The sequence below is a fragment of the Dioscorea cayenensis genome, chromosome 1 (assembly GCF_009730915.1).
Source record: "Dioscorea cayenensis subsp. rotundata cultivar TDr96_F1 chromosome 1, TDr96_F1_v2_PseudoChromosome.rev07_lg8_w22 25.fasta, whole genome shotgun sequence".
Classification (NCBI taxonomy): Eukaryota; Viridiplantae; Streptophyta; class Magnoliopsida; order Dioscoreales; family Dioscoreaceae; genus Dioscorea; species Dioscorea cayenensis.
In genome coordinates this window covers 520,083-545,364 of record NC_052471.1, presented here as the reverse complement: position 1 = coordinate 545,364, position 25,282 = coordinate 520,083, and the positions used below count along the sequence as shown (strand labels likewise).

The 25,282-nt window shown below is 36.8% G+C and overlaps 4 protein-coding genes across 6 annotated transcripts; 2 read left to right on the top strand and 2 right to left on the bottom strand.

Moving 5' to 3' along the window:
* Window positions 1-645: 645 nt before the first annotated feature.
* Window positions 646-2,791, top strand: LOC120256376 (probable purine permease 11). Its single transcript, XM_039264352.1, has 2 exons — window positions 646-848; window positions 1,541-2,791. The coding sequence occupies exons 1-2, from the start codon at window positions 803-805 to the stop codon at window positions 2,704-2,706; spliced, it is 1,212 nt and encodes a 403-aa protein (XP_039120286.1). The 5' UTR covers window positions 646-802; the 3' UTR covers window positions 2,707-2,791.
* Window positions 2,792-5,500: 2,709 nt separating this feature from the next.
* LOC120262137 lies at window positions 5,501-6,268 on the bottom strand. Its single transcript, XM_039270205.1, has one exon. It carries the CDS (start codon window positions 6,266-6,268, stop codon window positions 5,501-5,503), a length of 768 nt encoding a protein of 255 aa, XP_039126139.1.
* A 2,007-nt stretch (window positions 6,269-8,275) lies between these two features.
* On the bottom strand, window positions 8,276-13,067 carry LOC120261279 (nucleolar GTP-binding protein 1). 2 transcript variants are annotated; one of them, XM_039269112.1, is made up of 15 exons: window positions 12,897-13,064; window positions 12,358-12,491; window positions 11,691-11,811; window positions 11,524-11,588; window positions 11,285-11,398; window positions 10,733-10,807; window positions 10,564-10,602; window positions 10,363-10,434; window positions 9,773-9,886; window positions 9,611-9,682; window positions 9,476-9,512; window positions 9,274-9,386; window positions 8,797-8,982; window positions 8,578-8,680; window positions 8,276-8,481 (listed from the first exon to the last, which is right to left on the bottom strand). In XM_039269112.1, exons 1-14 carry the CDS (start codon window positions 12,997-12,999, stop codon window positions 8,603-8,605), a joined length of 1,323 nt encoding a protein of 440 aa, XP_039125046.1. In that variant the 5' UTR covers window positions 13,000-13,064; the 3' UTR covers window positions 8,276-8,481; window positions 8,578-8,602. The 2 variants fall into 2 exon arrangements, with proteins under 2 accessions (XP_039125046.1, XP_039125055.1); XM_039269121.1 differs by lacking the exons at window positions 9,611-9,682; window positions 9,773-9,886 and having other exon boundaries at window positions 12,897-13,067.
* Window positions 13,068-13,132: 65 nt separating this feature from the next.
* On the top strand, window positions 13,133-15,285 carry LOC120261268 (pentatricopeptide repeat-containing protein At2g29760, chloroplastic-like). 2 transcript variants are annotated; one of them, XM_039269098.1, is made up of 2 exons: window positions 13,316-13,654; window positions 13,774-15,285. In XM_039269098.1, the coding sequence occupies exons 1-2, from the start codon at window positions 13,458-13,460 to the stop codon at window positions 14,954-14,956; spliced, it is 1,380 nt and encodes a 459-aa protein (XP_039125032.1). In that variant the 5' UTR covers window positions 13,316-13,457; the 3' UTR covers window positions 14,957-15,285. The 2 variants fall into 2 exon arrangements, with proteins under 2 accessions (XP_039125023.1, XP_039125032.1); XM_039269089.1 differs by having other exon boundaries at window positions 13,133-15,285.
* The last annotated feature ends 9,997 nt before the right edge of the window (window positions 15,286-25,282 follow it).

Here is a 25,282-nt window from a genome sequence, read left to right as displayed (position 1 = left end):
ATAATAAAATGACTAAATAGGGTATTAAATCTATTTATATATCAATCTCCTTGCCTATATCAACAATTAACAGAATTCGCCAATGATCTTGGATCTATTTAGTGCATGGGTCGTAGATGAGAACTTTCACCGAATGGTGAGAGTTCGATCTCGGTGAGCAGCATTACAGTAGTTGTGAATAGTGGTTATGTCCGATGGTGGTAATGGCGTGACGTGACCGTCCCTCACTTGTTCCACGAGGCATGCGCCCGCAGAGTCTCAGTGAGTTCGCCCTGCTCTTCTTCCTCAAAAACAATTAACAGAATTCTCACCATCATAATTCATAACAAAAAGAAAAAAACACTTTCTTGAATGCAAAAGTATAATTCTCATCATTTTTTTTTTTGTTGAGAACCCTGCCAAACAAATTATTTTTCACATATGGTTCATGGAGGTTGCATATTTACCAAATTAATATTAAAATATAAATACAAAAACTAGAAACGTAAGTGAAACTCAAACTCAATAAACGTCAAGAAGATATTTCAAGCAATTAAATGAGAGACACAAAGAAACAAAGGATGGACTATGTATTGCTTGACTCTTTCTACTACTTGTCTTGTTATTATTCTTCACATAAATAATTGAGAGAGAGAGAGAGAAAGCATTTGAACTCCACTAGAAAGCAAAACCCAATCTCCATCTCTCCTTTCCAACCTCTTCTTTCTTTTCCCATCTTTTATCTATATCTATATATATATATATATAGATTTCTTACTCTCTTTCAATTCCTCATCACTCTTGTTATTGGATTAGAGAATTAATGGCTCATCATGATCATATCCAAGAAGTTCAGCTCCAAATACAAGGTTAGTCATTTCTTTATTCATTAATTTACTCATATGCTTTCTTTTTCCATGTTCATCAAAGTCTCGAAGAATTTAAAGATTAATTAGGAGATGTTAATTAGTTGTTCTCATCACTAAATTACACAAGTTAATTTGCACATAGCTTTATAGGATAAACAATTAAATCAAATATCACTGATTTTTTTCTTCTTCTTTAATTTGTGATTATTATTATTATTTTTTAATTGTTCAATTCATCTTGTGAACTTCTCTGATTTTGAGTAAGTGATAAAAATAAATAAATAAATAAAAGGATTGATGATAACGAAATAAATCTTTTTTGAGTGGCACAAAAGTCTTTCTATTCTTATTAAAGTCAAGTTTAATTTTGTCTATTATGCTTATTATATACATTAATACAAGTCTTATAAATTGAAATGAACTTGAGAGAGATCATAATAAAAAGATTATAATGACTACAACAAAGCAATAAAGAAATTTAAATCTAACGACAAGGTTAGTTAAATTAAGTATGAAGGTGCATACTAAAGTCTCTCTATTCTTATCAAAGTCAAGCTCTCAACTAATCCAATTATACTTATAAAAGATACATTAATTTATGTAAAACAACTTCAACCAAGTCAAGCTCTAAACTCATGATGAACTTCAAACAATATAAAGTCATGAATTTGCATGAATTTAATTGGAAACAGGAGGAGCAAATGATCATCAAGAACAACCATGCAACAATCATAACAACAACAATAAAGAACCATCCCCAAAACACACATTCAAGTTCAAAATAAACCACTGGAAATGGTGGCTCACAGTGTTACTCAACATAATCTTCATCCTCTCCGGCCAAACCTCATCAACACTTCTCGGCCGTCTATACTTCGATAAAGGCGGCAAAAGCCTTTGGATGTCCACCCTAGTCCAATCCGTCGGCTTTCCGGTCCTCATCATCTACATTTTCATCTACAACATTACAACAACATACAACAAAAAACACCCTTTGATCATCTCATCATCCACTGCCTTCCCATCTATCATTTTCATCTACATAATGTTAGGCATAATCATTGCCGGCGATAATCTTATGTACTCTTACGGTCTCTTATATTTACCAGTTTCTACTTACTCACTCATATGTGCATCTCAACTGGCTTTCAATGCTCTATTCTCTTACTTCATCAACTCACAGAAGCTCACACCATTCATCTTCAACTCTGTGATCCTTCTAACCTTCTCCGCTGCTCTTCTCGGTGTTCGTTCAGACTCCGGTGAAGCTTCAGAGTATAATAAATATCCATTAGGGTTTGTTCTCACAGTAGGTGCATCAGCTACATACTCACTGATCCTAAGCCTGATACAACTAACATTCCAAAAGGTATTGAAGAAAGAGAGTTTCACCATTGTTGTTGAGCTTCAGATATGCACATCAGTTGTTGCATCTTTGGTATCGGTAATCGGTTTGTTAGCGAGCGGAGAATGGAGAGGATTGAAGGAGGAGATGGAAGGGTTTGAGGAAGGGAAGGTGGCATATGTGATGGTTTTGGTATGGATTGGAATTGGATGGCAAGTGGCTGCAGTGGGGCTGATAGGGTTGGTGTTTGTGGTGTCATCTTTGTTTTCAAATATGATAAGTACATTGAGTTTGCCATTGGTGCCAATCTTTGCTGTGATTTTCTTTCATGATAGGATGGATGGAGTGAAGATCATGGCCATGTTGATTGCTGTTTGGGGTTTTCTTTCTTATATTTATCAACATTATCTTGATGATTTGGAGACTAAGAACAAGAAGCAGCCTTGTTCTTCTTTTTCTTCTTCAAATGATGGAGATAATGGATCAGATGTCATTCATGATAGAGTTGTCTAGTGATTCAAATAAACTTGAATGCTTATTATAAGTATTATTATTATTATTATTTTATTTAATAAAGATAGTTGTGTTTTATAATGTACTTGTGTTTGCTTTTTTTGTTGTCATATGATGGATCTACTGTATTAAATAATATTTTTTTAGGCATTCCTGTATGATGAATTGATATTATATATATATAAGATTTAAAATATTCTTTCATAAAAATATATCTTGTGAGAATTTGTTAGAACAGATATAATTTATATAACTTCAATGTATCATTTGTTAATTTATAATCAATATTAAAACATATATCTTTAAAGTTTATGCAATTAAAGTCATATGCATAAATATTTAAATAAGTAACACCATTAATTATCTCTTCAAAGAAAACAGAATACCACCAAGAAAAATAGAATCAATTAATGGAGGAAAGCAATCATGTAGGAATGTACAAAGAATCCTCCACTTTTTTGTTTCCTCAAGCACTAAGCTTCAAGTGGGCATCAAAAAGATGAGATAATAACCCTAAACAATCTCCCCAATGCTTGTCAAATAGATGAAACTTTTACCACTTTTGTACTTTAATTAGGCAAATTAATTATATATTATTGGAAGTGGCTTTCTAATGATGCTTAGCTTTAATTATCCACACAGCATGTTGTTGTACACTTGTACAACTATCACTAGTTGTCAACTACTTTTGGTTTTAAAATAAATCAAATAATAGTAAAAAGAAGAAAAGAAAGAGAAACAGTGCTCTCCATTAAACAAGCGTTTCAAAGACTGTGAATCACCCTTGTGTATCGAAGCACTTAGAAAAGGTGAAAGAGCAATGACAATAAAAAGGATTGAAAAAAATAAAATAAAAATAAAACTATGTTTTTTTAAAAAAATTGGAAAAATAATTTATTGAAAATAGAAAATAAAGTGACTGACTGAGCAGACTTAAGAGAAAGTTTATAGCAATTAATTAATTATAATAAATACCTAATTATTAATCTAAATATATTTTTAAAAAAATATATGATGAACCATGATTATTATTTTTTATCCATTGATATTGATTAATGTCCAAATTTATTGTTAATATTATAATTAATAATTAGATATCTAATTTAAATAACTAATTATAATTTGGTTATTTTCCAAAAAAAAAAAGTGAGCTAAAGAAAAGGTAATATTGTCATTTCATAGTCCAAGCAAGAATCCTCTCAAAATAAGTAATTGTGAATCCTGCTCTATAATTTTCCTCGCTCCTTCGTCGTACCTCCCTCACTCTCATTACTCCACACCAAAAAAAAAATTTACACAATGTAAGTAATGGCTCACATTCCATTCTTCCAACCAAACACTCTCTTAAAATAAAAAAATAAAAAGATTTTTCTTACAAATTAATCAATCCTTGGTACTCTAATAAAGTAATATAACTCAATCATAAACTCAAAGAATGCCATTATATTTATCAGTATAGCCCAATTGTGAATCCACAAACAAAGTAATACAAAACTAAATGTCATTCAAAGACTTGGTCCACCAAATTAATGCAAGTTGAAGACATATAAAACACAAGAGAGGAAAAGAAAACTATTAATAAAAATGTTGAATTGAAAATTCAACAGAAATATTTTTCCATCTTGCTTGGCCTAGTTTCTAGTATGAGTATTATACCCATTCACACTCTCATATTTGATATTTCTAATAAACAAATAATCAATCAATTACTCACAAGTCACAACTCTTTTTTTAATGAATTAATCAATCAATCAATTGATTGCTTGATGTCTCTTTTGTTGCAAATGGGAAGTTCTTATTGGAACTTCTCTATTTCAGCAACTTCTGCAATATAATTTTAGATGAAGACAAGAAAACAACAACTTCGCCAGTTGATCCCTAGGCCCTACAATCCCAATACCATCCGTGCCTATGTATTATTATTATTATTTCTTTTGTAATTTTAATAATACAAACTACACCAACAATAACAATAGCAACAACCCATTAATGGTTCAACTATATGAATTCTTACTTTCTACCTTATTTTATTGAAAATAAAAAAAAAATAAGTATTTCAAACTATTCAAAGTCAGTTACACGAGTTCTTCCCTTTCTACTTATTCAATTGAGAACCAAAAAATTAGATAAAATAACAAGGTCTGATGTATCATATTGTAAAATTTTTAGTAAACATTTTTTAAAACTACTTTTCATTGTTTTGTAAATTCCTTAAAAAACACATGTCATCATAAAATAATAATTAAAAAAATATTAGCAACTACCATTTCTCATGCACTAATTAGTTGACTTTTCCGAAGTATACATAACTAAATTATAAGACCGAGCACGCAAAATATAAAAGACTCAAAAGATAGGACAAAACTCGGATGGCCTCTCATGTCCCATGCGCCAAGACAAAAACTAAATGAACACGTGTCAAGCAACGAAGAGGGGGATGAACGGTTTCCATACAACCAACCACTCAGCGACAGCGACCACCAAAATGGATGGTTCGTCGTTATTAATTCTCGAAAGCATCACGAAAGCAAGAGAAAGTGACACTATCAAAGAAGCTAGTAAAAACTACCAACATTCTTTCATTTATTTACATTCAAGTCCTTTAGAAATGCTTCAATTATTATTATTATTTTTTCTAAAATTTTTAAGTTCTAAGAAAAAAGAAAAAAAAACTTTAAATGAGCACCGTTACTCCCAAAAGAATTGGAGAAAAGTTTTTTTTCTTCTTTTTTCTTATATTTAAAAATAAAAATAAAAATAAAAAAAGTAGTGAATAAGACAATGGACAAAAGCGTCACGGAAATTTACCCAAATCCGCGAGTTTTTTGGAGCGATTGGGCCCGAGTGCCAAGTGCCGGTGCTGGCGAGGGTTCGTGGAGCCGCCGTGGAGCTCGCCGGCAGCGATCCAAGCCGCCGTATCTATCCCGGTGCAGCGGAGTTGGTTAGGGCTTGCTCTCACTAGTGGGTTGAGACACACGGCGAACCCTGATATCGAGCTCCCCCGTTGCTTTCCTTTCGCCGGGAATTTCCTTGCCGGCGTTGGTCCTGGGAGCCGGGGCTCCGCCTCGTCACCACTCGATGACGGGGAGCCTTCGTCTCCGGCTGCGGATTCTCTATCCGGAGACATCCCTTTGTCCGGAGCTCGCCATGATTTCCTCGACTGATCCTTGGGTTTTTTTCCCCGCCAGCGGGTGATGGCGGAAAACCACGAGCCGGGGCTAGATCCCTTCACGCCATTGAGATCGGTGACGATGGCTTCAGATCTAGAGTACCCGAAGAGGGCGGAGAAGAGAGAGAACCTCTTAGGGCCGATCGCGCGGCTCTCGGGTGTGCTGAGGAAGCGCTGGAGACGGCGGCGAGGTTCCGGCTCGTCGTCGCCGATGGACAAGCGGCGAGAGAGGTAAGGCGAGACGGATCCAGGGAACACGAGCTGCTTCTGCTGCTGCGATGGCAAGAGATCGGGAATGGCGTTCTGGGCGGCAGCGAGCAAGAGAAGGCGTTCACGAAGGCAGGACGCGCAGACGCCAACGCCGCCTTCGCAGGGGTGGCGCTTGCACTTCATCGCCGTTGATCACCGGAGAACCTCTCCTCCACCATCCGAGACGAAGGTGAGAGATCCCACGATTGAAGCTTGGAAGGGAGTGATGGAATTGAGCTTGCTCGTATAAGAAGGGAAAGAAGAGGAGGTAGGCTTTTATTAGTGGAGGTTTGGGTTGAGGTGATCCTTAGGAGTAAGTTAAGTTAAACGGTTCTAAGGGAAAGTTGGGAATTGTGTTAATGGAGTCGTTGGTGGAGCAGGATAAGATGTAATGCCGGTCAAAAGTTAGAACATTCAGACATTATTAGCGTTAGTACGGGAAAAAACCCTTTTAGACCAACTAAGAAAGGGTGAATTTAAATACTTGAGAGTTTGAATGAGAAGTGAGGATTTATTTTTGAGAATTTAAGTAATAATTATGAATAAGTGGTTTTAGGGTTTATAATTCACTTATGTATGAGTTCCACCTCTCCATTTACTCCAGCAAAATTTATACATATCTCTATTTTTTTAACAGCTTAATTACTTCTTTGGTAACCCCAATATCATATAAAGTAAAATATTTGAAAAAATAAATAAATAGAAAGATAAATATAATACAAATTAATAATGATAAATTCAGTAAAAAATCTAAACTTAACATAAACAAAATATTGATTATGTATATATGTATAGATAAATCACAGTATATTATATATTTAACATAAACAAAAGATTAGCTCATATTGATGGGGATTAAATCGTACAAAAGCTCCACGCAAGACTTCAGCATTCACTAACCTCTAGTGTGTTTTATTTATTTATTTATTTATTTATTTGACGGAGTGTCAATCAAGTTTACATTTAAAACATGCATATACTCATTCATCATAATGTTTTTAATAATATAGGATGGATAAGAAGGGATAAAAGAAAAGGATGGAAAGGAAGGACAATGAGGCGTGGAGGAGTTTGGTAAGAAACAGGGGAAGGAATGGAAGCCGGCTTATTAAAAGCAAAGCAAAGTGATGGGTTTATTATACTGTTGATGTCCTGTTTTTTTTAGTGGAGATGCTCGTGTTTTTCAAGTGCAATTAGTATGCTTTGTTCACGCTATGATTGGATTTTTACACTGTTTTTTGAGTGTGACTACCAAACCCGACATGAGTGCAATGTACTTTCTGCATTTCACGTCATTAAATGATGAGCTCATTTATCTTCTTGTGATTGTTGATGCGATGCTGTTATGCAGATATTCCAAACTTGGGATTAAAATAAATCAAAATACACTAGAAACTATCATTAGACTGTTGGAATAGTTTTCTTTTCTTTTTCTTTTTTTTTTAAGAAAATGTGAATTTCAATTGACATCCAGCGGAGCTTAAGTTGCGGTAGGGACCCAAGACTGGCAACAGGGAAGGCAATCTTAGACCCTACCCAACCAGAGGGTGAATCAGGTTGAACTCAAATGGATTTAAATTGAAATTTATCCATTGATTATTGCATGAAATCATTAAATAGCTTATAAAAAAAATTCCTTAATTAAATATCTTAAAATTTACTCTTTTTTTTATTTTTTATTTTTTGTGCCCAAACAAGCAACTGGACTTCATTCACCCCAACCCTATGTTAATTGTTAGGATATTCCAAACTAATGTTTTTGATTATTTAAATAAATTATGATACACTAAACAAACCCAATGGATTTATTGGTCCAAATAGTTTATGTATTATGTTTTTTGTGATTTTGAATTGAATAATTTGTGAATTATAAACTGAAATAATGACGTGACAAAGTGTAAAACAAAATAGATCAAGCAATGGTCCCCCTAGGAAAGGCCTAGTTGCATTTGTTTGCAAGCATTTACATGAAAATGTAAATCAAGACTACTAAGAAAAGTTCAACTGCATACTAGATGACATGTGTTCCCCCATTCTTTATAGCCCATCATCCATATTAAAGTTTAGGCGTTTTAATAAAATAATTAGTGGATAAGGCCAATTATCCCATACTTTAATCTATGAATGCTTTCAGAGGAACTTCATTAGAGCTTCTCTGAAAGCGAGAGATGGATTCCCCTTCAAAAAGTCAAATGTTTATGCAAACACCATTGTAACACGCCAGTCTCTAAAGCATTCAACTTATAAAGCTTGAAATAAATTATTGGCGAAGTTATAGATAGAGATGACGCAGAACCTGGTTTCATCGATGACCAACTGCTTTGTTCCGAATGCTTGATTTATGAAGTAATTTCAACCTGTATATCATTGATCAAGCAAGGGCATCATTTATCTGACTTGCTGTACCAAAAATAAGAAAGGAGTTTTCAGAGTAGGATTAGGGTTGAAATTACACTAATTCCATATGTGATCGATGCCTTAGCTCTCTTTGCTGTTTGTCTCATTTCTGATTTTCGCCATTTGAGAGATCAACATGCCATGGACTCTTTCCTTGAGCTGACAATTTGCAAAACAAATGTCAATCTCAAGTTGCTTTCATAGGAACACTAGAAAAACAAAAGAAGGTTATCTACGACAATGACAATGTTGTGCTGCAAGTATGTCCAACCAACCTCTGGAAGACCAAATTCACTTTTGACCGAAACTCGGATGGCTCCCTCAGGTCCAAAGCTTTTGTATTTTTCCATATCATCTTGAAGGTTGCTTGCTGGGGAAACTTGCAGCAAATCACACTTGGAAACAACATCAAGCCAAAGATGATTGCTGAATCTCTCCTTCATCTCTTTGTATGTGGTAAACTGCATGATCCACAGTGGCACTTACATGTGAAAACAAAAAGAGCAATAGCACATTAAAAAAAAAAAAAGAAGAAGGTTCAAGAAATGGTCAAATTCCACAAAGGATAAATTTTTTGCAAATAGGGAACGTGACACAACCAAACCTCAATGAGATATTCCTGTTGTATCTTGAACAAATTGAACAAACTATGATCATCAAGACATACATTTCTTTTGTAAACTAAATGACAAACCAGACATCATAAATAAAAAAAAGTTAGCAATAATGGAAGAAAATTGAAGATGCCAAACCTGATCATCAGGTGAGGTCCCACATTCTCCAGAGAGGTCATGGACATATAATACAGCAGTTGGCAAATGAGAGAGCACGGCGAGTGTTAATCTTTCTAGATTATTCCTGTCCTCTGGGATTCAAAAGGATATATGAACCCTACATTACCCTGATGCAACCAATAATGCTATATAGCACATCAGATTCAAAGAGATGATTTACCGTCATGCCTCATAAGAAGTCCAGGAGTATCAGTAACCTGCAGCATATTTAGTCAACTTCTGTATTGCTAATCCAATAGTGTAAAACAGTAAAAGTGATAAATAAAAAGATTAAATTCTTAAGATGTCAATCTACCTGAAAGCGCTCATAATTCAAAACAATGTGACCCATGAGAATACCTCTAGTTGTAAAAGGGTAGTTGCAAACCTATAAGAAGAAAAAACAAAACCAAATTGGAGGCATGGATGCTTTGTAGAATTTAAAGGTTGAGCCATTAAATTTGAGTGAAATGTTCACCTCTGGCTTCCCCGTTGAAAGTATTCGAACTAATGATGATTTCCCCACATTTGGTGCTCCAACAAGACAGAGTGTTGGTTTTTCTAAATCTACAACTGGCATAGCACGCAATGTCTGGAGGAATAAGAACAATTAAATAATATATGGATAAATCCAGTTATTTGTATAGCATGTTGACTCGCTGGCTTGTTAGAAGGATCTACTCTCTGATAAAATTTTAAAAGGATCTGATCTCTGTTAAAATTTTAGAAGGATCCAATCCCTGATAAAATCAGTTGCCTTCCTAGTTCCAAATCTTGGAGGTTTGCCGCTCAAGACCTCGAATATGTGAAAAATGAGATAGGCTGTCTTATGTACCAATCAGTGTCATGCCTTATCTATAATGATAAGCTAAATTAGTTCACAGAACAATTGAAGCTTAGAGATCTGTTTTTTAGCCATACAAATCTTGAGAGGGACTCAAATATCAGTGCCTCAAGGATATTAATATCACACTTATTTCTTGTGAGGCATTATCTCGCTTAGACAACATGAGTACTGATGAAAATGTGATGCTTGAACTGAAACATGATTGTGTGCACAAAAATTACCTTTGCAACATGCAACAAATCCTCTACAGCATTACTCCCAATATGGAATACTTCCTCAATCTTCTTTAAACCCTGAGATCGAAAGCATGCTCATGGAGGGTTCAATAAACATTAGCAAGAGAAATTCAAAATCAACAAGAACCACATAAGAGACAAGAACATGCAAGGGAATGGGACACTGCCATAAAAATGCACACAGACCTCGTTTAGCCGCTCTTCTGCTTCACGCTTTGACATGGACTGCCAAGGTTAATACCAAACCTGAATAAAGACCTTGCTTTTTATGGAATAGGACATAAATGTAATTTCAACTCAAACTACAATTACGAAAACTTGAAGAGTGTCACCGCAATACTTTCTAGAGTCAAACCTGCGCGCAAAGAGATGCTTGTTGCTTTCCAATAGATACAATTTTCTTCCTAAGTGAATCAACTCTCCTTAATACCTACCAAGCAATCTCAAAAAGATTAGGATATAAAAATTTTAAAAAGAAACACTAAACAAAATAAAAATAATTTCACGCAAAAAAGAGAAACATGGCATATATGCACATATAAGAAAGTGATTTTGCTTGGCAATGGTAACAAAAATAGGTTATGAATGTGATTGGCCAGAATCCAGATAAGGATAGATTAAGGTGAGAAGGTTAGTGCTGATAATGATCATGCTCACTCCAAAGACAGTCATCCATGGAGTTGGATATGTTTAGATACTTATGGAACATTTAGCGAGTGCGTTACGGGTGGCATGCCTTCAAAGATAGGCCAATTTCAGCCTTTCGTAGAGCCATCAAGATCACAACAGATAATAAGTTCCCAACTTCCATCATAAAAGCTATTTGCAGCTATTTGGCCATTGGCAAATATTGAAAGTAAATTGGAATTTCAACACGCACGCTATTTTTGCAGAACAAGCAGCATACCTCCTCATAGTTACCATCTCCAAGAGTTAGCTCAATAAGGGACCGCTCATATGGATGCAGGTATTGTTTGTTAGGGAAGTTCTCCGTATATTGTCTCAAAGGAACAGCTAATTCCTAGGAAGAAAAATAAATTTAAATGTAAATGATAAATGCCACAAACAAGAACCTGAGAAAAAAAAAAATAACAAAGCGATCAGTTCAAATTTCAAAACAAGAGCGTAAAAGTTCAAGATTTCAACTTTCATCAACGCATCCAGCTGTTTTGCACCTTTGTTCCTCTCTCGTTTTGCAAGGTTTGCAATCCCTATCACATGAGGAAACATATAACTTGCAGCATTGGATACAACAGATCATATCAAATAGGCAGCATACGACAAGTGATTAAAAAATGTTAGCACTCCATTACCTCTGGTAGGAGGTACATTTCTTGCTTTTCTCTTGGCTGAAGCAAGAATATCAATTGAAGGCATAACGATTGGTAGCATCTGAAATGCTCCAAGGCTTTTATGATTTTGTGCAGGTTTTCCCTGTATGTAGGTAGTAGTTTAAGATGGTATAGTTCAAATATGTATGAAACTATATATATTTAGTATTTACATAACCTTTGCTTAAGACCTCTCGCATGCATTCTTAAAGCAATTAAAAGTCATACAACAAGTCCAATCCCCATACTTCCCCCATACAATAACATACTTCTCAGCATGTATTTTTAAGGAATGCCATTTTTATCATGTAAAAGTGAGAAACTATCAATGAAACCATACTTGACATGGTTCACTATAGATATAATCCATATGGCATATATTTTGTTACCTCCACTCATATTTGATAATTAATCATCCAACTTCTCTAACTTGACATCAAAAATATCCACTTAAAGCCAATGATGAATATTTAGGTTCTAAAGGTTGAGAACAGCTCAAAGCACTAGCATAAAATCAGTTAAAATCATATTCAAGCATCATCAAATCTAATATTGTCCACATCCACAATAAAAAATTTCGAGCAAAAAAACAATACCAATCCTAAAAGTTTACTACTGGCTAAATAAATCATTCCCAAAGGAAACACACCGGGGTGCCAATTTTGAGAGCAATATCAGATCCAAAGGCAGATGAATTTTCCACAACATCACCAACATTAGATTGCAACTCCTGACAACAGCGAAAGGAACAACAATTCCACACTTTCACTGGAAAAAAATGGCCTGCAAATCCAAAACACAAGCATCTTCATCAACAAAGGCTAAGGACTAACCATTCACTCAGCTCCAAAGTTCAGATCAAAGTCAGCATTTAGTTCCATATAAACAACACTCACAATATTAATTGACACATTCCAAAATCCCAAAACAACAAAATAAATCCAAAAAAAACAAACAACCTGGCAAACATAAACCCTAACCAGACCACACTGAACACCCAAAAATAAAAACAACAACCAAATGAATCATTCAACAAATCGTTCACAAAGACAATCCAAAGCATTAAGCATCAAAGAAATGACGAAAACCTAAGCGCGATTCAATCAAAAACCAAGCAGCCGTCCCCAATAGTTCACCATTTCAAGAAGCGCAAAATCAAAAGAGATGGCGAGAGAGAAGCAAACCAACCCTTGAGAATCTGATAACCCAATCTCTCCCTTCTCCCGCTCAACGATTGACCAGGAGGAATCCGCCATTGCTGCAAGAGATTGAACGTCCTGCCGCCATTCATCCTCTCTCAGCCTCTCTTCCTCTCCCTCTCGCTCGATAACCCGCTATAAAACCACGAGTCTGACGTGGCATTAAGTGGGTCCCATCTACCACGCTGGACACAGCCTTCAACTTTATATACATGAGCTTTGAAACCTCAAAACGAGACCCAGATGAGAACTCGCAAGCTCTCCTTCGTCTCCATCGCGCCAAATCCGACCGTTACTTCCCGCCAAATTTCAAATTCGAATTTGAATTCGAATCAGAAGTTCCCGCCTTCGTCCCTGAATCATCTCAAGCGCATCCATGCAAAGCTCCTCCGGAGCGGCGAGATCCTTGATACCCTCGCCGCCGGGAAGCTCATTTCCGACATCGTCGCCTCCGGCGCCACCAATCTAGGCTACGCTCGCTCCCTCTTCGCCTGGATTCAGCCCCCGCTCAACACCTTCATGTGGAACTCGTTAATCCGAGGCTACGCTCATGGCGGCGATCCTTGCGAAGCCATCGCCCTCTATTGCCAGATGCTTGCCGATGGGTACGTCCCTAACAACTACACCTTTCCTTTCGTCCTCAAAGCTTGCACTCGCATCGCCGACCCTCGCGTCGGCCTGGGAGTCCATGGGACTCTCATCCGCCATGGTTTTGAGGATTTCGATCCATTCATCCAGACATCGCTGGTGAATTTCTACGCTTCTTGTGGTTGTATAGTAGTTGCACAGAAACTGTTTGATAGAAGTCCTCAGAGAGATGTCACCTCTTGGAATGCGCTTATTAAGGCATACATTGGATGCTGTAGGTACAGTGATGCGATTCGTGTGTTTAGGATGATGCAGGATGGATCCAATGCTCGTGCCGATGAGATAACAATGCTTGGTGTCATCTCTGCGTGTGCGCATCTGGGGGCTTTGGATATGGGGAAATGGGTGCACGCTTATGTCGATCGGTGTTGCATGAGGTTGACGACGAACCTAGGAACGGCGCTGATCAATATGTATGCTAGGTGCGGGGAGATTGAAACCGCAAGCTCTTTGTTTGACAACATGAAAGAGAAGGATGTCAGGGCTTGGAGTGTGATGATTAGCGGGTTGGCGTTGAATGGTTTGGCAAAGGAGGCGCTTGATCTCTTTGCCGAGATGCAGAATGCCGGAGTTAAACCAGACTCAGTGACAATCACCGGTGTCTTGAGTGCTTGTAGTCATGCTGGATACGTGCAAAAAGGGATGAAATTGCTGGATGAAATGCAGGAGCTTTACTTCGTGGAACCTACGATCGAGCATTATGGTTGTGTTGTTGATTTGTTGGGCAGAGCTGGGGAGTTGGAAAAGGCATTGGCTTTGATCAAAAGAATGCGTTTGAAACCAGATGTGATGATTTGGGGTGCGATGCTTGTGGCTTGTAGAGTTCACAAGAATGTCGAGATTGGTGAAATGGCTGCCAAGGAGATGTTGGAGTTGGATTCACAGAATGCAGGGGCTCTTGTGTTTCTATCTAATGTGTATGCAGCCATTGGGAAATGGGATATGGTTGAGCAAGTGAGATGCTTGATGAAAGAGCAGAGAATACGAAAACCTCCGGGATCGAGTTCAATTGAATTGGATGGTGTTGTTCATGAGTTCTTGTCAGGAGACACTTTGCATCCTCAGTCTGATCAGATATATAGAATGCTTGATGAGATACTGAGACTTGCCGTTCTCCGAGGGTACAGACCAGTTATTGGAGGTGTTCCATTCGATATCAATGAGGAAGACAAGGAGGTGTGCATTTCTCAACATAGCGAAAAACTTGCACTTGCATTTGGATTGATAAATTCTGAGGGAGGGACCGTTATTCGCATCGTGAAGAATCTGAGAATCTGTGAGGACTGTCACTCTGTGATGCAGTTGGTGTCGGAGCTTTTCAATCGGATTGTCATTGTGCGAGACCGGAATCGTTTCCATCATTACAAAGATGGTGCTTGTTCTTGTAAAAATTACTGGTGAAATAGTAAAGCATTTTCTGAAGAAATGATTCGTTTGCCAAATATCAGTGAGAAGTCTACTTTGGAAGGAGGATGTTATTTGACCAATTAAATATAAAAGAGATTCATCCACGGATAATTCTCATTGCTAAACATTTTAGGTTGTTGGCAAACAATGCAAGATCATTGATTCCCATGTTTGTTCTTAAATTTGATTGCCACCATACAAGCATCACAAATCAGAGTTTTTGCGCTGAGCTTTATGTGTTAAATAATCATGTGCCCATCCAATAATGTCAGATTTCTTATGGTCCTTGATTGAATTAAGAACTGTTTGCATCTTGCAATTTCTTGTCCTTTTTACATAGCATTGAGTAAACAACAATAATTTAACACATGCGCATAACAAAACTCTAGGATCTAACTAGTGTTGGAAATTGGTGTTGCCAATGAATGAAAACAAATTTGGGTCAGGTCATAAAACGGTGTCACACACCAGTGACCAAAGATGATCACTTCTCAAGCCCCAAATCAATTCAATTTTCAAAACTTCTATTTGTTACGCTTCTATGTAATGTGTATAATATATACACACACACACACATATATATATATATATATAGTGAGGCATTTAAAGTGTGCGTAACTTATTCATCTTCGGAGGATCGGAACTATGGGAAGTTGGCCGGAGAGGCGCTGGCGCTTGCCAAGTCGGTGGAGTGATTCAGAGCTTCTGTGAACGAAGGAATGCACGTAAGGTGTTTGTAGTTTTGTCTTTTAAAAATTTATTTTATTTTTTAAATTTTATTCCTTTTTTGTGTTTTTTGTGTTTTTGTTTTTTTGTTTTATTTGATTTTCATTTTTTTTTTCAATTATTATGTTGGGTCGGTGTTATTTTTAGGAGGATGTGTTTTTGTTTGTTTATTTATTTATTTATTTATAATGATAAGGAGGCAAGATCTCTCTGTGCGTTGTTCCATTGGGTTATAGTATTTATATAAGGAATTTTGCATGCTTTATTTTATGATTAATTTTCATTTGAATTTGTTTATGAAAAAAAATTACGATTAATACTCGTTGAGATTTAATAAACAAGAAGTAAATTTTGTATTAAATTTAGAATAATAGGAAATTGATAAAGAGGGAAATTTGTGAGAAGACTATTTTTTAAGGTGTTATATATAGGAAAAAAATTAATTCTAATTACATCCAATTAATCAATCCACAATCTAATTAAAATCAACAAAAGAGTTAGAACAATCTAACATTAGATTAGGCTTACAAAAGCACTATCCTAAGTTCCTAACACTAAATTGCCCTTTTGTGCAAAATAGAATAGTCTCACTCCAATGCAAGGATACACTAACCCACCAAGAAGATCTGCTTGTCGCGTAGTACGTTCGGCGAGGAGCTTTTGTTCAAGCATCACCAAAGTTTAGTTTTCTCAAGCAACAAAGATCTCACAAGATGTGAAGATATGAAAACAAAGGAAGAGAAGAAGTCACTTCAGGGTTAGGGATTCTCGGCCCTTTTATAATGTAAGAGAGATCCGATGGCAAAAATGTATTCGTTGAGATAATCAACAGTATAAGGAAAGAATCAATCATAGTCAATAATCTAAGGAAATAATCAATTAGCATCAACAATCTATAGAAAGAATAAATTAAGATCAATAATCCAAAGAAATTGTTAATTATGTTAATGCAAGGAAAAAATAAATCAGAAGATTGATTTCACAATTATCCAAGATTGCTACAAAAATAAAAGTAGAGAATAAATCAAGGAGATCACATGATTAGGTTTGGGTGTATAACAAGGTTTTTAGAACCATACCGAGTTTTGAACCAGAAAAGGTTAGGGGTCAAAGGTAGTGGGGTTCAACCGGAGTTCAACCAATAAATGTGCTCATATCTCTCTTGCAACAATTTTTCAACTTTCACATAGTTACTAGTATTATCGGTAACTAAATGCACCACATTAGAAGGTTTAACCCATTCAACTATTTTTGCAAACAAATTACACAAATTTTAGGCATCCTTGACAATATTTGATTCATCAATGGACTTGATAAATGTTATTCTAGCTGGACAATACACAAAAAAATTAATTAAAGTCCTTTGCCTTTTATCAGTCTAACCATCACCATGATTGTACATCTAGAGTTCACCCAATTGCTTCTATAACCATCAATAAGAAGTTGACATTCTTTCTTTCAATTTGCCAACAAATGAATTCTCATATCATTATAGGATGGGGCCTTATATCCACTAGCAACCATAAGAAATAGTATCCAAAGCCGACTGAAAATAAGGAGACTACACTGCATTAAAAGGAATACATGCATCTAAAAACCATTTAGTGATTTCCATATGTGCCTTTTGAATTGCTTGTTTGCCACATAACACACTTTTGATACCAAGTTGAGAGCCTAACGTAGCCTTTGGAATCACATCATCTCTAATTGTATCTTTTGCCTTTCTTTTCCCAAGTAATTTTTCAAAAGCCGAAACTTTTTCTTGATGCTTTGATGTAGGATTTAACTCTTGTAACTCCTCATCATCGTTGTCTTCAACAACTTTATATACATCTTCGCATTCTTGCTCCTTTTGCTTTGAAGAATTAAGATGTGCCAAAAATTACTCACGAACATCATGCGGAACTTTTTTACAAGCTGTAATGTTGCCACGAACTCCAGCTAAATGGTGCTTCATCCTATAAATACCTCCACCTTGATATTTAGATCAATAATAAAAAAACATTGAAATAAATTCTTTCCTTGATCATTAGTGGTAAAGCAAAATGGTCCCAAGAAGGATCACTTTTCGAATGAATATAACTAGAGACGGATGATGATTGTGTATTGGGTTCCATTTCCAAGGCAAAAGTATAAAAAATGAAAAAATTATAGTGAACAAATTTGAAAAATTCAAAAACAGAACTAAAGAACTTACCTTCTTATGATTCTTCTGAATGGTATTTGATGAGTAATTATTCCGCCAAATGTTGAATATATATAAACACTCAATCTGAAGAAAAATGAAATAAAATAAACATAATTAAGATATATTTATATAATGATGATCATCTTAATTTTAACAAAGAAAAGATGATTCACCATTGGTTTATGACCACTCCAAGCTTCAAGAGGAGTTTTGTTATGAACTGCTTTTATGGGTGATTGATTAAGTATATGAGTAGCTGTATGGACATCTTCAACCCATAGGAAATTAGGAAGGTTTTTACCTTGTAACATGCTCCTTGCCATCTCAACGATTGTTCTATTCTTGCGTTCAGCAACTCCATTCTATTAAGGTATGTGACGAATAGTTAGCTGCCTTTGGATTCCATTTTGCTTGCAATGCTCCGTAAATGGCTTGTAAATATACTCACCGCCACGATACGATCTTAATGCCTTTAACTGATGTCCACTTTGTCTTTCTACAAGAGCTATGAATTACAGAAAGATAGGGAAAGCATCTGATTTGTTCTCCAGGAAATATAACCATGTCATCCTTGTACAATCATCAACACCAAAAGATGAGGCCCTTGGCAGTCCCCAAATATTAGTGTGAAAAAGTTCCAAAGGGGTATGTGCTCTCCATGAAGATTTAGGAAATGGAAGACGATGCATTTTTCCATAAATACAACCTTCACAGACTTTGTTAACATCATCAATCTTGGGTAGACCAATCACCATGTTTTTCTTTTTCAAAAGTTGTAGTCCTTGATAGTTAGGATGCCCATATCGTAGATGCCAAAGAAGGGACTGATTAACTTCTTCACTTTTCAGAACCAACTTCTAATTTGCATTCAAAAGGATTGGAAAAACATTGTTGGAACAAATCTTCACCTCTATAACAATCTTCTTGTTTTCCTTATCAATGATGGTGCACAAATCATCAAAAAAAATCAGTTTATAACCCTTCCTCATCATTTACCCAACACTTAATAGATTGTTGGCAATATTTGGAGCATACAAGACACAATGTATGAGCTTTTTGTCACCATCTTCAGTCTGGACTGCAATCACACCTTTTCCCTCAACTTTTATGATATTACCATCACTAATCTCCATTTGAGAGGAATAACCTTCATCAAGTTCTTCAAATACACCTCGATCTCTTGTCATGTGTTTACTGCAAGCACTATCAACATACCAAAAATGTTGCTTTTGTTGTTGGTTTTGTTGTGCAATACTCATACAAGAAAACAAAACTTCTTTCTCCTTTGAGAAATTGTCCTCTTCATCAGCATTTTCTGTTGGCTTCTTTTTATCTTAATACCAACAATCTCTCTTGGAATGATTTGGTATCTTGCATCTTTTACATATGAAATAACAATCTTTAGATTGGTGATTTGGTTTTGTGCAAATGATGCACCCATTGGAACTTTTATCATTTCAGTTGCCTTCCTTCTGATTTCCTCTACCTTTGCCATGTTGACCCTGTTTTGGAGATAACCCCCATTGCTTTCTTTGATCTCTTTTGTTGAAATTCTTTGTAGACAAATTGACTTTGGATTGTAATACTTGCTCCAAAGGTTGTTTTTCAAACTTAAGGATCATTTGCTCATGTGAATCCAATGATCCCATTAACTTATACATTGAGTTTTGAGACAATCTTTGATTCTTCAATGGATGCAACAACATGGTCATATTTTCGTTGTAGATTCCTCAATATCTTCCGCACTATCCTCTTTTCTTCACTTGTGTCTCCGCAGCTTCGTATTTGATTCACAATTTCTGAAACTTTTAAGAAAAATCTCTTACTTTCTCAGTCTCCTTCATATGGATATTATCAAATTCTTCCCATAGAGTATGAAGCTTAACTTCAATGCCTCTATCAGATCATCAAAATTCTTTCTTCAAAACATCCCATGCCTCTTTAGCTTTCTTTATCCCAAAAATTCTAGGATAACATGGCTTGCTCACACCTTGTTGAATTATCCTCAAGGCTGATGCATTCTTTTTTGTATCATCCTTGAATTTCTTTTCTTATGCCTTTGACCAAGATCTTGAGCTTCTTTCTTGAGGTGGTTCTGGATATCCATTCTCTACAACATCCAACAAGTCCCGTGAGATAAAAATGGTCTCCATTTAGGAACTCCAATATTTATAATGTTCCCCCTTCAAAGATAGGGATTTGATTTGTAGATATGGAGAAGAACATATTGTTAGAGGCTATGAATACCCCAAAAGCTCTGATACCACAATTTGTTGGCATAAGCAGAAGGTGGCAAAACAATTAGATTGAGTTTCGATTGAGGGAAAGATACCTGAAATTGTAGTTCTGTTGCTTGAGTGTTGCAGTGCTGCAGCTTCTGCAGAAATCCTCCTTCAATTCTTGATTAAACTTTAGAAAAAAGAGCTTCCATTCATCAAGATCAAGAGTTTTTTTTTTAAAAAAAAGAAAGGCATACAAAACACGTACTTATACAAAGTACATGGACCCATTTTAACACTCATACAATTACACAAGATGCAGAACACTTCATCTCAAAACTACAAATTACTCTAGTATTATAATATTTTACACTTTTTTCTTTAGGATTCTTAGTTTTTTGTGGTAAGCAAGTGAGGCGAGGTAATTAGGAGGTAGTAATACCACCATTGCAGCCCACTTGTTAATGTATTCGGAATATTTGATTTATTTATAAGGTGACATATGGAGCAACCCAAAAATGCTGATGAAAGTGCAATATTGTCACTCCTCTTAATGGATACAATGCATTGTTTTCTGGAGATGGTTAGATGCAGCCATTGCAGCTAATTTATTCATGTGACATGTCATAAAATCTGGAGGTGATGAAGTTCATTAGTATTTTTACATCCGATGTTTTTTTTTGTCATACTTACCACTTTCTTTGTTGAAGTTGCTATTCATGTAGGATCTTATAGATTGTTGTAGTTGGTTGGTTTCGCACTCAGGTGCATGATTCTCGCCACCATGATTTTTATCGTCTTTCTCCCTCCCCTTCTCGCTTTTCTAGCTTCTCTCTTCTCCTCGCCGCCATGATTTGTGTTCTTTGGGGCATGACCTTTCTAGCCACCCTAGGATGATTGTTAATGTCGATTTTGAGAAGCCTTATGATATAATTGAATGGAACATTGTTCTTGTCACTCTTAGGCTTATGAATTTTCCTAATATTTGGATTGATTGGGTCAGGGCATTCTGTTTTTTCCTAGTTCTTCTTTTTTTTATCAATGGTCAACCTAGTGTTTGGATTAAGTCCTGAGCTGGTAGTGTAGTTCTTTTCAATAGTGCTCTGATGAGCATTCCCACTTATCAATTATATATATCCTTTACAGAAGTCTCTAATAGTATCTTAGATAGCATTGCCAAGATTGCTAGGAATTTTTTATGGGCCAAGAGTGACAATAGAAGCGGCTTTCATTCTTTCTCTTAGAACAATGCTACTATACACAAATCTGAGGGAGGTTTAGGGGTCAGGAACCTTAGAAATGGCAAGGTTGCACTTATTGCTATGAACTTATTTGCAGTTTTGAACTCGGATGACAAGCTTTGGGGCCACATTTTTAATCTTAAATATCATGATTTTCATGTTTGGAATTATCCCAAATTGGCCAGGAGTGCCGGGCTTTACAATTCCTCACATTAAAACACTCATGTTCTCAAACCAAATTATTTTTATACAACATAATTTAGTTATTTTTTGTCCAAGACAAATCAGGTTCCTCTCTCAAGCATAAAAAAGAACTGCTTCTGTTGGCCGCATCTTGAACGCTGATGTTGAGGAGTATTTAGGTTTTTTTTTATTGTCTGAGATTACTTGGATACAATTTTCTGGAATGGGGATGCAATTGTTTATTCCTATGTGCATGTGTTTAGAGTAATTTAAATAGGTGATGGTAAATATTTCAAGTTTGGGATGAGAACTGCATGCTTTTTAGATAAGTTTTATTACAGATGGAAAACGTGATATCATAGTATTATTGTAATGAATTTAATTAAGAAGAACTAAGGTGGGTTTATTTTCTTTTCTTTTTATTTTGAAACGTAGCTTGAAAACAAAAGAAGAAGATCTGTTACCTTTAGATGTTGGCAAAGTGCCACTTTCAAGAAAGGTTTTTAACACACTCCTTTGTGTTGGGATAGTCTTGAGGATTGCTATTAGAAAATATTTTGAAGAGATACCCCAGTTACACGATAATTGTTGTTGTCAATCTATGTAATTTGACATGTGAAATGCATTCTGGAATTTGGAGAGGATTACTCCATGCTTCCGGCAAAGTTCGTATCTTATCAAATGAAGATGAAAATGTCAAGTTTGATATGTGGTATGATTGTTTTAGTTTTCCCTGGACTTTTGTTCTATTTCTTTTCTCGATATTATTGAAGTACATCTGCTCTTAGCTAACTAGGGATTATCATGGGCAAATTCCATGTGGAGCCCGAGTTCAACCTTTGACACACTCTCTCCAGCATCCTTATATGATAGGTATGGAGTTGATTTTTTTTATGGTGTTTTTGTCCTGATGTATTTAGACACAGGTAAGTTCAAAATCTTGTATCTAGGTTAGGTTCCGAGTGTTTGGTTCAATTAGAAGCAGTATCTCAAGGTGCAAAATTTGGGCTTGCATAAGTTGAGACCTGAAATATAACCAACTAGAGCTACAACAAGTCTCTACTGACTTCCAACAAAAGAAACCCTTATATTTGAATAAGTCATTGTTTATGTTATTTCAAAATATTAGTACTGTTAGAAGATAGAAGATAGGGAAGCATAGATTCTCATTCAATATGTGTAAACAAGTATGACCTTGGGTACATATAGAAGATAATGGTATAAGTATACCCAACAACAACTATACATATATACAGATATACATACATACATCTAACACCCCCCCAACTCAAGGCGGATCATGCGTCTTGAGTTTGGATAACATGAATAGATGCTGATCACGTGTCTGTGCCTTAGTGAAAAAAATCAGCCACTTGTACCTCTATAGGAAGATAATGAAGGGATACTGTATGGGCACGTACATGACAACGGGTGAAATGAGCATCCACACCAATGTGTTTGGTCAGCTTATGCTTGACCGGATCAGCAGCAATCTGAAGGGCTCCTGTACTGTCACAGTGAATAAGAATAGGAGAAGGAAGTGGTATACCAAAACCATGTAAAATCGAACGAATCCAAAGTACCTCCTATACTGTAGAAGCTAGAGCACGAACCTCAGCCTCAGCACTAGACTTGGCAACAGTCTGTTGTTTCTTAGTCTTCCAAACAACAAGTGAAGACCCAAGAAAAATACAGTAGCCAGCGACAGAGACCCGATCATCAGGAGAGTTGGCCCAAGTAGCATCAGAATAGACCTGTAACTGAAGTGTGGACTGGTGAGAGTAGAACAAACCACGTGAGGCAGTGCCATGAAGATATCGCAACACTCGAAGAAGATGCCCATAATGAACAGAGGTGGGGGCTGCAATGAACTGACTGAGAATATGCACAACATGAGAGATGTCAGGGCGTGTGACAGCCAAATATACCAAGCTACTAACAAGATGTCGATAGCGAGAATGATCAAATAAAGGAATCCTGTCAGAAGCGTGAAGCTGCAGATGTAACTCCATCGGTGTAGCAGCAGTACGGGTATCTGTCAAACCAGAGCAAGCAAGTAGATCTAAAGTGTAACGCTCCTGAGATAGTCGATAGCCATCAGAATAAGATGTGATCTCGATACCCAGAAAGTAACGAAGCGGATCGAGATCAGTCATCAAGAAAGTCTCACACAGTTTCTGCTTCACAAAGATAATATGAGCAGAATCATCACTAGTAAGGATCATATCATCCACATACAGAAGAAGGATTGTTCGGCCACGAGGTGAAGAATGAATGAAGACTGCCAGATCATGTATGCTGGGAGTAAATCCAGCAGCCTCAATAACTATAAAAAACCTCTCAAACCAGGCACGCGGGGCCTGTTTGAGACCATAGAGAGCTCGGCGAAGGCGACAAATAGACCCTGGAGGCACCTGAAGGCCAGGGGAAGGAGTCATGTAGACCTCATCCTTCAGGTCCCCATGAAGAAAGGCGTTCTTCACATCAAGCTGATGAAGAACCCATCGACGAACAGCCGCGACAGCAACTAATGTACGCACAGTGTGCATGTGAGCCACTAGGGCAAAGGTCTCCTCATAGTCCTGACCATACTCCTGCTGAAAACCGCGAGCAACAAGACGCGCTTTATAGCGCTCAAGAGACCAATCAGAATGGGTCTTCACCCGGTAGATCCAACGACAAGTGATGGGAATGACATGGACAGGAAGAGGGACTATATCCCATGTGTGAGTCCGAGATAAAGCATCAAGCTCCTTAGCCATGGCAGTTCGCCACTCAGGTGATCGAACCGCTTCCCTGTAAGTACCTGGCTCAAAGATATCTGAGACACTGGTGCTAGTAGAAGCGTAACGAACAGGAGGATATAAAGTGGAGCGATTACGTAAGGAGTAAGAATGAGAGGATACCTCATGAGCTCGATCTGTAGCAGGAGAGGTATCAGAGAGTACCTGCCCAGGTGGAGTCACAGTGGGATCCTGACGATGGTAAAATAGATGAACTAGTGGGTGAGCAGGAGAAAGTGAAGAAGAAGGGGAAGACACGGTAGGAGACTCAGCAGGAAACTCAATAGATAAAGGAGAATGGGGGTCAAGAGAGGAATGACTAATAAGCTCTGGAGAAGCAAGTAACGGAGGAGAGGAATGTACAGGGGAAGCATCCTTAGGAGAATTGGTAGGGAAAAGGAAAGATAGAGGAACTGATGGAGAGGGAGACTCAGTAGAAGAATGAGAAGCATAAAAGGGGTGGCCTTCTCAAATGTGACATCACGAGAGATACGTATACGATGAGTAACTGGATCATAGCAACGATAACCTTTATGCTCAAGGCTATATCCCAGGAAAACACAAGAAACAGACTGGGCAGTGAGTTTGGTTCACTCCCGAGGTGCAAGCAAAACAAAACAACAACAACCAAAAAACACGAAGATGATCATAACGAGGAGGTGTCCCATGAAGACACTCTCCAAAGCTGTGACCATGAAGATGAGATGAAGGTTGAAGGTTAGTCAGATAAACAGCGGTACTAACAGTATCAGCCCAGAAATGAGGAGGAAGAAAAGCACCAAGAAGAAGAGCATGTGCTGTCTCTAAAATATGATGATGCTTGCGTTCAGCAACCCCATTCTGAGGATGAGCCCAGGACAAGATAACTGAGGCAAGGTGCCCTCTGAAGATAAAAATGCACGAAAGGCCTGAGAAGTGTATTCACCACCAGAGTCAGATCAAAAGTTCTTGACTGAGGCAGCAAAATGGGTGTGAATCAT